Source organism: Antrostomus carolinensis, unplaced genomic scaffold (genome assembly GCF_000700745.2).
Source record: "Antrostomus carolinensis isolate BGI_N321 unplaced genomic scaffold, ASM70074v2 scaffold49613, whole genome shotgun sequence".
NCBI lineage: Eukaryota > Metazoa > Chordata > Aves > Caprimulgiformes > Caprimulgidae > Antrostomus > Antrostomus carolinensis.
The window spans coordinates 20,162-32,789 of record NW_010308251.1 but is presented as its reverse complement, the minus strand read 5'-3'; the positions used below and the strand labels follow the sequence as shown (position 1 = coordinate 32,789).

Genomic DNA, 12,628 nt, shown 5'->3' with positions numbered 1-12,628 from the left:
GAAGGGCAGGAGGGACTACCAACTAGCTTGCTAACCGACTGTGAGTGGAGGTGCCCTTGCTGTAACTAACTGCCTGCTAACAACCCAACTCACAGTCACAGACCCAAACTGCCTTGAGTACCTGCCCAGCAGAGGCAGTCTCCAGTGCTACTCCCCTCTAGATTTCTAAGAGGTGTTTCTGTCTCCTGTCTGCTAACAGTTCCAGGATTTGTAGGGCAGCATGCAGTAGCCTCTGAAAGCAGGGACTGTTACACTGGCTAGCATGTACAAACAACTTTAATTGGTCATATGTATAAGCAACATATGAACTACAGAGGACACTAGAATCAGACTCATCTATAACAAAAAAAGGCTTAAAACATTGCTTTACACATGCACAAAGTAATAGACAACTTTCATTTGAGTGTTAGAACCAGAAGTTTACACTGATCGAAGAACAATATCCAAGAAGATATTTAGCTTTGTTAAAATCTTATGATTTATACTGCTTGAAATTTTTAGAAACACATATTCCATTCATGAACCATTCCATTCAAAAAAGTGCAGGAAACACTTGCAATGACAGATATTAACTGGAGTTCCTCTGGTTTTCATTAGATCTATGACTGCCATCTCTGATAAAAATCTTCAAGAAATTAATCCACTACTGAAACCTGTAAACTAGTTATAATTTTTGATGCCCCCGAATATTTATGTTAGGGATTACATATTTATAACACTGTTTGTAAGACTGTTCTGACTTTCTACATACTACTGGAATATTTTAAGATTTTCACCAAAGCCTGGTTTAAGATAGCTAATAACAAACCCACACATTAACGAGTCACCATTTAATTTTTTTCTTCAAACATCATCACTACCAGTTTGGCAAGCCCTCTAATTCTTTTCTGGAAGATGACTGTGTTCAGCTTTTAATGACTCCTCCTAGTCTATGAAGGATTTAATTTATAAAGATGTCAAACAATAAATGAGATAATATCTCAGAATGTTACTGAAGTGTAGACTTCAGGTTTCAGCTACAGCCAAAGGAGTTAGTTCTGCAGAGGAATGAACGCTGCCTTTCAGGTATCTAGTTCCTACCTACATATCAGAACCACTATATTCTGCCCCACTCCCCCCTCCCTTTTTTTCTTTTCTTTTATCTTTTTTTTTTTGTTTTGTTTGTTTTTATTTAGATGAAATTGGTAAAACAAACCTGCACAGATTTGAAGGCAAGGTCAAAAACGCTGCAGTTTTCATTCACCCAGGAAGTTGCTTTAAATTAGTGGAACAGAAAGGTGTTACATTTAACATTAAAAACTGCAATTTGATCAGAGAGTGTTCATTCCAATTTTTGTGACATAACTAGGATCAGAACACAAAGGCTGACAGGACATCTACTAGTCCATGTCCTTAGTTCAGTAATAGCTTACAAATCTTTTCAGTGCTCTTCAACACTCAAATATGGTAACAGCTATCTAGTTTCACATTATACAAATATGTTTCTATTAAACATGCTGTAGCGTGAACAACAACATCAACAAGACACATATACACACTTTGAAACTCACCTCATTTGAAGAGAAGGTTAAAGTGTGTGAACGACCTGACAGATTTGGTTCTGTCACTAACCCTGAAAGTTCACAACTTGGCTTGCTATGGTATGTATCATCTATGACAATTCTACTCTGCAAACAAGTGGAAATAACGTTTTAATAACTCACTCCTTGGAAAAGCAGGTCATAAGGTGATATTCTAGTAATTTTGATTTTTGATTAAAAAATACTATGACTCAGTTATCTTTAGATCACATATGAAATGCACTCACTACATCAAGCATCTGGCTTGTTTTCGTTAAACTTCTAAACTTGAAAATACAGTAACAAATTTAAAGCAATATTCCCAATAAGAGGACCTTGTGTGGAAAATTGGTCATAACCTGAAATGGTGTTAAGGTACACAAGGAAATACATACAGTTACTTTTTCAGCAGGCATACCACACTTGGGAAGAAGCAATTTAAGATTGGTTTGGTGGAATTATTCATGCCAAGTTTGCATTCAGCTGAAACCTACACAAGCACTATGAATATGCTTCAGCATTTTCTGTTGTCGACAAAAATCAGTCCTAATTGTTTATGATCATTAAGATTCTCACAGCACAAAAGTGCACCCATAAAGTATAAAGTTTCTGGAAATGAGAACTAAGTTTAGACTTCATAGTTGCCTACTAATGAACCACTGTAGTGGACAGTGAAACAAATAAGCTGTCTTTGCCTGACATACAATGAGAATTAGAATAGCAAGGAGCTTTCAGCAGCTTGCAGATCAGGGTTTAAATTAGTTCATTAATAGAGAATACAGAGGTTGCCTAAAGACAAGCTTTCTCAAAACTTTAAATTCTCATTTAATATATTGTATTGTATTACTGTTCATTTTAACAGCTTTGATGAGGTTGATGAAAAACTGGAACAGGTTGCCCAGAGAGGTGGTAGAAGCTCCATCCCTGGAAACATTCAAGGTCAGGTTGAACGAAGCTCTTGAGCAACCTGATCTAGTTGAAGATGTCCCTGCTCACTGAAGGGTGGTTGGACTAGATGACCTTTGAAGGTCTCTTCCAACCCAAACTACTCTGATTCTATGATTCAATTTTGAAGTGGCTGCATCTGAGGCACAGAATAATGTAATCTGAAAATTACCTTGATATGAAAAATACCACACAGATGTAAAATATCTTTAGAAGAATTTTTATAATAAATGGACTGTATCAAGCTATGTAAAATCTTTTTTAAAGTACCAAACAGTGTAAAAACACTATAATGAAGCTGAACATTTTAGAAGTTAAATAATTACTTGGATGTCTTTACAGAAAATTATTTAACACTGCAGATCTACAGTAATTACGCAGCTTGACAGCCTGAATAAATTATTTTCGAAATAGAAAATTCCTCTGATATAAAATATTTTGACAAATTTATACTTTTAATAAATTAATAAAGCACTTTTTTAACAAAATAAAATTCAGGTTAGAAATATGACTAATGTAAGAACTATTATATTGAAAGAATGTAAAAATCTTCATAGCATTTACTGTTTATACAGTTATTACACTTAGTCTGTGTTTAAAGGAAGTTTTTGGATCTGTACACCTCCTCAGCACCTAAAAGCAGCATGATCTAGGTTCAAACTTATCTATCAGCCAGTACTCATATAACCTCAAACAGGTTAACTGAGCAGCCTGTGACTCAAGCTGAAGACTATGAAAAAAAACAGATACTACACTGAAAACTTCACAGCAGGTTTTGTAAGAAACTCCTTCTAATGAATACTAATGTGTGTGTTTCCCAGAATATTTTCTGTTTTGATTACCTCCATTTCCAACTCAGATCCTGACCTCTACGTTATTTTTCTTTAGTGAGTGAAAAATAATTCTTCCAAAAGCACGCGTACTTTTGCCTTTCTCAGATTTATTCCTTAGCACTACTCTTCGTTGCCTACAAAGAGTAAGCAATTATTTACCATAACTTTATCGATTTTCTCTATGTCTCTAATCAACTAACTATACTTTGTAAGGATGCTACACCATATCCCTACATGCATAAATAATCTGATATACTAAATTAAGCTGACGTTAAAGATATTTTTCTTCAGTAACTTCTGCTCCTGTAAGAGAACTACTTGCTTGTATTTGTGTTCTGATTGCAGTTTAACCTGAACTCTGAATTTTCTAGATTATTCTGGTTTTGTTCTGGGGGTTGATACTTCATCTTTGCACTCCCTTTTACCCTAAATTACTGATATGCATTTCCAGTCTTAAAAAAAACTCCCCAAACCCCCCAAAAAACAAGGCAAAAAACCCCACCACAATCCAACAAACCCATCTGACTTCAGAGAAGGCAAGTATGATTTTGGGATCAATTAATGTATGAAAATCTGTTTTCTAACAGGGTCAGCTTTCTACCATTTTAGAAAGCAGGAATAAAGCTGAAGACTTTATTCTTCCAGCTGCTGGTTTACAATGGGCACTAAGGAAAACAGAACAGCAAGCAGCAATTGCATGCTGGAGCATGAGAAGGAAATAAAAAAATATAACAGTGGGCAAGAAACCAGCTGTAAGGTTAAAGTGATAATCAAGTTGGATAAAGTATACAACAATGAGAAGAAAAGGTTATTATTTCAGGGCAATGTGGAAAGAAAGAGAGCAACCAGTCTGGTAACATCTAGACTTTCTTGACTGCCAAAATAAGTGTCTATATAAATATATTAAGGGGTGCTTAAGCACATTATAGGGGCTTATAGTAGAAATACAGCAGTGGGACACTTTTACTATGCTCAGAAAAACTATTTGAATGAGACAGAAAGGGGGAATGAAGTGGGGGTGAATGGGTTCTTCTGAACCGATGACTTTGAAAGCTAAACCACTGAATGTTTTATCTATACAGAAAACATCTCTTGATAGCTTTGCTACAGCCTATTAAGAGATCAACCATGCATTCCTATTTAATAAAAAATTGTACCAAAGTGTATGCATATCCCCTTCAACATGGATCTTGCAGTCCCAAGATCCTTGGGTTATTTACAGAAACATCTTTGGGCCACTACATGCTTCAACAGAAGCAAACAATGCAGGAGCTGTAAATACACAAGACTGACACACACTGGACAGTAGTCTGTAAAGTGTCATTCTACTTCAGAGATTAAAAAGTTCCTACTCTTCTTAAGTTCATGTGTTATAGTAAGGTATTGTACAGTTCTAAAACCACTTTCTGTATGTTTTGCAAACTATGTATGCAGACAGCTTACTCCTGTCACAGGGACTGTAAATTCACACTAAGAAAACATAAGATAATTTTAAAAAACATATTATAACAGCAGTTTAGTGCAATCAGCATCTGGAAACATGGAAAGCCAACTTCTTGTTATCTGCCATCTATGCAAAGTAGCACTGACTTCATGGACTACAACCCAGCAAGTTTCTCTTCTAGATTTGTAACTCACTTCTCTCTAGTGATATGGAGGAAAAGGAAAAAGTGAAAGGGTATTTTAGACAACTAAAGTGAAGAAAAAGCATGAAACTCAAAAATAAACCTAGCTTATGATGTTACTCATCTACAACTTTGAATCTGAAAATCCAAAGGCAAAGAGAATGAAGGTAAGTAAGATTGTTAGTAACAGTTTTACATCAAAATAGGTTTTAACAAAATATTTAGACAGCGTACACCCTAAACTTCTTACTCTTTACAGACATTTCTCTCAAATAGTTTAAACTGTAAAGACGGTAACTTCATGGTTATAGATTGAACTGTGTAGCCTCACTCTTAAGATCTGGTTAAAAGGCTTTAAATTATTAGAACATTATCAGTTAATCAGAAGCAGTTTCCTAGAAGAGAGTGTTCTACAGATGTGTGTCTTGTCTTTCAATACTAAATTCGTTAATGAAAACCAGGATGTTATCTTCATCCACTTGTCTGGTCCTCCACTCCTACATACCAGTATGGTAAGAACTGGTTGGCCAACTGCCCGGGAAGCTGACCTCTATTTAAGTACACTTCCTCCAAGTATTAGAAATGGAAACAGATTTGGCTTTTAAAACTATACTGTCTTAAAGTTACATTTACTTTTAGCGTTCTAAACCAGTGAAAAAATATACCCTAAGATTGTTCCATAGATGCTACTTCAGCCTGAATAGCCTCCACTGATGCTTCAACTGAACAGGAGGGAATAGGAACACTCACACAGTTTCTGCTTGTGAGGACTGTAAAGTCTCAAACCAGTGCAGTATCGTTTGTAAGAGGTGATGTGGTCAAGACTAAGCTTCCACATACTAAGCACTGATGCTTTTACTTTATTGAGATGCAACACTTAAATATTCAAAGCACAAATTAGTCATCTTTACCTTGCTTCTGTTCTTCTCTTGACCATGCTCAGAGCTGTCCTGCCCACTCTGAGTAACATGCAGGCTGCTACTAGAAATCTGAGGCTCTTTGTGGCTGTCTCCAAACCAAGAGAAAGGCATGCAAGTAGGAACAGGGGAATCTGAATCTGATGCAGACAGATTGTTGCCAGAGTCACCCAGCAATTCTCGGGAACCTCTGAAATAAGTCAAATCATGTTCAAACAATAGCAGCAGAAAAAACCCCGCCCTGTCCCCCAAACACACAATTTCCCCATAAAACAACAACAAACTCAAAACACACATCATACATTTTACCTGTTTCACAGCACAATTGATATTTAATATGAAAACTGATATTTGCCTTTAAATATCCATGCAAAATAATGAGTTACTGAACAACAGAAATTAAAGAGGTTTTGCTCTTTGTGCGAAATATCACACAACAATTTCACAATTTCAAATAATTTGCTAATTTAATTCACTTAACATTCATCTTCCTAAGCAAAATATAATTTTCATATTTAAGATAGGGTACAATGTGTTAATATTATGAGACACTTGAAAATGTAACCCTGCTTTACTGTTTCCTCTATACTATTCTATGAATTTTTCTTATTTCATGAGATTAGAAGCTCATCTCCACATCATTATATTAATCTTTGCAGAATTTTGCCACTGTCATACTTGAATGTACTTTAAGGTCAAACAGTGATGACAGCTTTAAAGGAATTCTTAGGTTAAAAATTTTAGGACTGCCGCATGTATGTATTAAACAAACAAAACAAAACAACTACCTGCTATCCAGAGAAGCTCTTAGATTTTCTTTTTCTTGTTTCTTGCCCTTGCCCCCAGATTTTCGTAATCCACTGGAGTGAAAAAACATAGTTTTCATAAAGTGTTCACATTTACACAGTGGAACTTTTTCTTTTTTAATCTACAAGCTAGTTTTTACGTTGATTTCAACAGTTACTAAAAGGCATATTTATGTTGTTACACAAAGCATGATTTTGCAGATTATGCATGCAATTAAAAAAGCACTATCACTCATGTTTTATTTAAGAACTATGACAGAATTATGAAAATACCTTTTAAAGACCATGTACAATCCAAATAAGCAGAAAATACCCAAAGAAACTTAGCATATAGTGGATACAATCAATAGGAAGAACACAGTGTTATTACTTTATAAATGTTCATATGCAATGCCGAGTGATCTGAACTAAGTCGCTACATTCTCTCTGTGTGAAATAAGTTACAATTTTTCTGTTATATATTATGGTTCATATGTTGCAGTACCAGTCCGAGTCTTCGACGTTAGCTGGCTTCAACAAGCTTTACACCTGGCTCCAAAGAGCAAGGCTTATTGCAAGATGTAGCGATTCTCTCAAATCCCCAGAGTTCAGTTACCACACTGAATTTCCAGATAATATGCAGCTTGCACTTTTGTTTTACCTCTGTTTGCAATCTCAACTTCTAAATGAAATTGAGAAATCCACTCATCACTGCTGCCCACCTCAAAGGAACAGTTCAGTAAGCAGCTACTACAGCCAAACCCCGTGTAACAACACCTCTACTGCGGAAGGAATTAAGGCAGGGCTGTAACACCAGCAGGACATAACAGAGCTTAGGCTCCAACAGTATTTTGGCATAAAACTACACATGGATTTGCAAATTAACTCATACATAAATTGTGTATTCAGATATAAACTGAAGAACACCAAGAAGATCTTTGAAGGGAAAAAAGTACAGATAAAGAAAGTAAAAATGTGGTAGAAACAGGAATGTAACATTACAAATTAAAGATGAAAAAGACTGTCCCATAGTGTTGCTATGACGTCCATTAGTAGATTTCATCAACATTTTTTTATTTAGAGAACATGATATTCTCCAAAAGTAACACTGAAAAGCATTTATTTCCAAAGGATCACAAGTAAAATCTTACCCAAAATCTGGAAATCTCCTTTTGGACTTCCCTGATGATGTTCCTTCATTAATTTCTACTGTCCTGTCTTCATTTTTCTTGTCTTCTGCTTTTCATAGAGGGGAGAAAAATAAAAATAAGATTCTAAAAACACTTTCAAGTTTCAAGTACTTATAATGATGCTTCTAATTAAGATACTAAAACCTGAGTAACAGTGTTAAAATTCACAGTCACACATGCAGACACTAGCTGAAAATACTACAGCCACATCAACACAAGTAATTCTCTATGGTATCTTCCCATCATTCTGGCTGTGCTGCACCACTAAAAAATGGCAACACAACAGTTGCTTAAGACTGATCAAAAATACTGCTTTTAATAAACAGTAATTCTATACTCTCTACAGAAAGATAAAACATACCACAGTATTTTGCTTCAATTAGTTAAAAACAAAATATAGCTTAAGATAGGTTTATAAAAAGTATCTCTTTCTTTTGCAAAACGTCAACTCCAAATTACACCAACTAGATAACCAGTATAAGATGCATAAAAGAAACCCAGTTTTAAAGCAACAGTTGAGCAAACACAGCATTTAATTATCCTTTATTATGCCTGAAGTATTGCAAGATGTTCCTTTTGAGTTTTTTCTGGCTAGTCCAGGCTAGCTACTTGGAACACAGGCTATGCATACAAGCTGCTAGCTCCAGAAAGTATGCCAAACCAACACGATAGCCAGTACCTGGATAGCAGACATTCTAACAAGCTGAGTTTCTTGGAAACATTATACAAACTGTGACTATTCTAAAGAAGTAATTGGAATTTTGAAGCTCCTCCAAGGCTGTGGTATTTTCAAAGCTGGAATACAACCTGCTAGAATCCAATTCTTCACCAGAGGGAGAATGTTCAACCCCAACTGCTCAGTTATTAAGTAACAACCTTAAGCATCACAATACCTCTTCCCAGTGGATTGTGACAGATTATTGCAAGGTCTGAACATACTTCCTTTTAAATTCTCAGGCTACTAAATTTTTTAAAAAATAATTTAAATATATTTCATGTTGCAAATCAGGTGTTTCATAACTAAGGTGCCTATGAGATGCAGCCTGCTTTTTGTGAGACAAAGTGGTTTAAGCTCTGCCTTCAAGACAACTCCTAACATGAAATAATGCACACGGATGCCCTCAAAGATCATAAAAAACAAAAATCATGTTTACTACAAAAAACCTGAGGACAACTCCCCACCACCCCATCAGCTAATAAATAACAGCTATCTCAAAGTTTATATGCTGAACAATCAGGGTTTTTTTCTTTTTTTTTTTCTTTTTTTTCGCACATCTGATTAGTAGTTTCTAATTAATATCAGAACTTTATTTAATTAGTTAACCACTCTTTCTAAACATGTAATATCCAATAAATTATAACTACCAGTTAAATTTGTTGTTTTTCCTGTCAACTTAAATGCAAAACCAGAAGAATTAATTTTAATATTAACATTTGTTTCCACATCTCTCTCCAGAGTTAATATTTTAGTAAAAGAGGTAATTTCTAAAACACAGTAAAACAGGTTAAAATCCAGACTGACACATGGATGGATGGGAAGGTAATAGAAAGGATTATTTCAATGAAATAATAGGTAGACATTTAAAAACAGTTAGAAAGCAACAATCCAGCTGAAAGTAGTATTTAGTGTCATTTTGCCTACAAAGAACGAGCTTTCAATACTAATCATCAACTTTGATGTACTGCATTAATTAGCTCTTTCAGTGACTCTGACAATTTTAAGAAAATGCTTGCAATGCTTCAGCCATTGCAAAAAAATTTGTAGAAAAGACATCAAAATCACTTAATATACTTGGTGCTTGTTTTGGTAAGATTTTTTTTATTTTTTTTTAATAAACAAACCAAACAGAAGTTGAGGTAGACTTTACAGAAACATATAGGATGAGGAGAGTATAAAACAAATCCTGTTTTCAGGGTATTAAAAGAAAGGTTGTGTACAGGCTGTACAGAAAAGACAGCAAGTATAATCTGCCTTTATATATTGTGCTAGCTGACTGAAGGAAATATCAAACATTTAAAGTAAGGAAAAAAGTCAAATATTACTATAAAACAATGATTAGTAGTGACTAGGCTGATTATAATACTTTAACCTTTCTTAGTGAGAAATATCCCAAGAGGGCAAGATGAATAATGTAGTAATTCCCACATTCAGAATCCATATCTTGTTTAAACACCCGGATAACATCTGGAAGCATAGAGCCAACACTGAATTTTTCTGGGAATTGGTCAAACTACCTCTGATACATTGCCACTTACGTGGCTCGTGTTTTGCCAAAGTGTGTTAGGGTCTCTACTGATTATCCACAGTCAGTTATGTAGCTCCCCCTCCAGCTTATGTCAAAGCAATCATTCAGACTGTCTAGATTTATAGGTTTGAGCTTTTACCAAACTGACTTAGACCTATTCCCTTCTGTAACTGTTTAAATGAAACAGCATTTATTCTGCAGGCATTTTTTAGATTCTTGGTGCTATAATTTTAGAAATGTTGAGTTTTTGTAGAAATGTGATAACTAACTTGTTGCAGATGAAGGAAGTACGAGTCAGATAAGCGTATTTCAGAACATACTACTGTGATACCAAAATCTTTCACTAAGTAGAAGTAGAATACAAAGAACTTGCATGCTTTTTTGCTAACTTCAAACTTTCCTGAGGAGTTAACAAGTAGTTTTAGAACAGGTAATTAGTTTTCTAGTCAATTCATTTTCCCTCAAAGTAGTTTATTGTTCAGTATTCATTTATATCTAAAATCTCTAATACTTTAACTCTGAAGGATTAAAATAATAATAAACCCTTAAGTCTTACCCTTGGCCTCTTTTGCTTTCCCTTTTGCTTCTCTTTGCTTAACATTCTTGGGATAACCTTGAGGAGAATTTGGAGGCATCTCTTGAGGAGGAGGTGAATGAGCAGTGGTTGTGCTATTTTCGTTTGGTTTGTGTACTGGAGAAGAGTGTGTGGAAACAGAAGGACTTGACTCTAGAGGACTTTCTGTGCTCTCTGTTTGTTCAAGCTTTTCACTCTTTCGATCTATGTCATCCAGGCGTGGGAGAGTTAGTTTTTCACTTGTTTCTAAGGTCTTGGTTAGGTACAGAGTGGAAAGTTCCCTGTTGAGAACAGTATCCGCCGAATCCGAATCCTTCAACAAATTCAGAAGTTATTTTATGTTAAGCATGACATATAAACATTTACTATCTGATCTTTTACCAGGATGTAACGATATGCTATGCTACACACAAACTTCCTCAGTTCAGAAAATTTTAACTTAATCACTTGTAGATACCATCTAAATCACATGAAGCTGATTTTATAGGCTTTCCTTTATCTAGCCCTGAACAGATCTTTCTGCACATCCCAGACCATCTTTCTCTAGCCAAGTCAGAAACATTCTGGTACATCTTGGTCAGTCCAATTCAATGCAATCATTTCTCAGACTAACTGAAGTAGTTCAGTCTTCTCCCTCTATGACAGGCACTCTCATAAACCAACTATATACACGTCAATTCTTCAACTGTTTTCCAGAAACATGCTAGAACACTTTACTGGTATACTTTTTGTGGACTTAAATGATTATTTATGGAAAAATGAAGCATTTCAGAAGTGTTTAGTTTTTGTAGAAATTTGGTAACTAATTTGTTTCAGATGAAGGAATTATAAGTTCGATAAGCGTATTTCACAACATACCACTATCACTACATCAAAATCTTTCAGTAAACAGAATACAACAAGCTTGTATACGTTTTTGCTAACTTCAAATTAAGTGTTCCACAAAGAATATGTCAGAGATCACATATGTGGTATGAACCTGAACAGGTTTTTTCCACTTGATACAGCATAAAAATATGATGCTTTGGCACAGTCTGAATGAAGCATGGACAACACTTACAATTGCAAATAGAGATAAAACTGAACATTGATACATTCAGGCTCCTGAATGCATCATTATCTACCAGTACTGGTACCTGCAGATCTGCAGTCTGTTGTCCAGCCGCAAGAGATTCTTTCAGCTTTGATCGAGAAGGTGGCTGTCGTTTTACTTTCAAAGCCAGCTGAGCTTTTGCTTTGTGGGCACTAGTGTCTAATCTGGGAGTATCTCCAAAAGCATCAAAATCTGCAACAAATATGTACTACTTAAAAAAAAAACCAAAACAACAAACCAAACAAATCCAAACTGACAACTGTTAGGCAAGTTCTCCAACCCACTGTCCGGAAAAATATTCAGATGTTAAATCAGAATTATTCTGCCTGTTAATCATTACTACATGAAAATATGGTTTTATATAATACTGCAATATTTTAACATATTGTGACAGCAATTTCTAACTATTTAGAAATATATTTCTACCCAATTTCTTCAATTAAAAAAAATAAAATCCATGAGGATATATTCCTATTGTGGTTTGAAAAGTGAATTTTATTCTGAACTAGATAAGAATTTGTGCCCAAAATGTACTTTCCTATCCTTCCTTTAAGATAGAAATTCTTTACAAAGTACATAAAAGCATCTACCAAATCTTTTAAAAATATGCTTCTCACATGTACCACCATTTGATATTTTATAACATTCTGGGCATAAAATTACAAGACAAATTAAAAAATCATAGCAAGTTTTTGTGTAAATCAAAACTTAAAATCAATGGGATTTTAACTGACACACTAACATTATCAGTCTCGCTAACAAAGAATCTGATGAACAGTGAAGATGGATCTCTCTCCATCTATTTCCCATAGCATTTAAGAAATTAATTACTATAATACTGAAAATGGTGGGGGACCTAAA

The 12,628-nt window shown here is 34.9% G+C and overlaps 1 protein-coding gene across 1 annotated transcript in view; it reads right to left on the bottom strand.

Moving 5' to 3' along the window:
- Window positions 1-12,628, bottom strand: part of LOC104523196 (neurabin-1) — a 37,463-nt gene that overhangs the window by 5,001 nt on the left and 19,834 nt on the right. The window contains exons 11-16 of the mRNA XM_010165697.2: window positions 11,811-11,959; window positions 10,657-10,987; window positions 7,816-7,900; window positions 6,668-6,739; window positions 5,874-6,069; window positions 1,551-1,667 (exon numbers count right to left, since the gene is read on the bottom strand). Of these exons, the coding sequence (XP_010163999.1) occupies window positions 1,551-1,667; window positions 5,874-6,069; window positions 6,668-6,739; window positions 7,816-7,900; window positions 10,657-10,987; window positions 11,811-11,959 (950 nt within the window). The remainder of the gene's footprint in view (window positions 1-1,550; window positions 1,668-5,873; window positions 6,070-6,667; window positions 6,740-7,815; window positions 7,901-10,656; window positions 10,988-11,810; window positions 11,960-12,628) is intronic.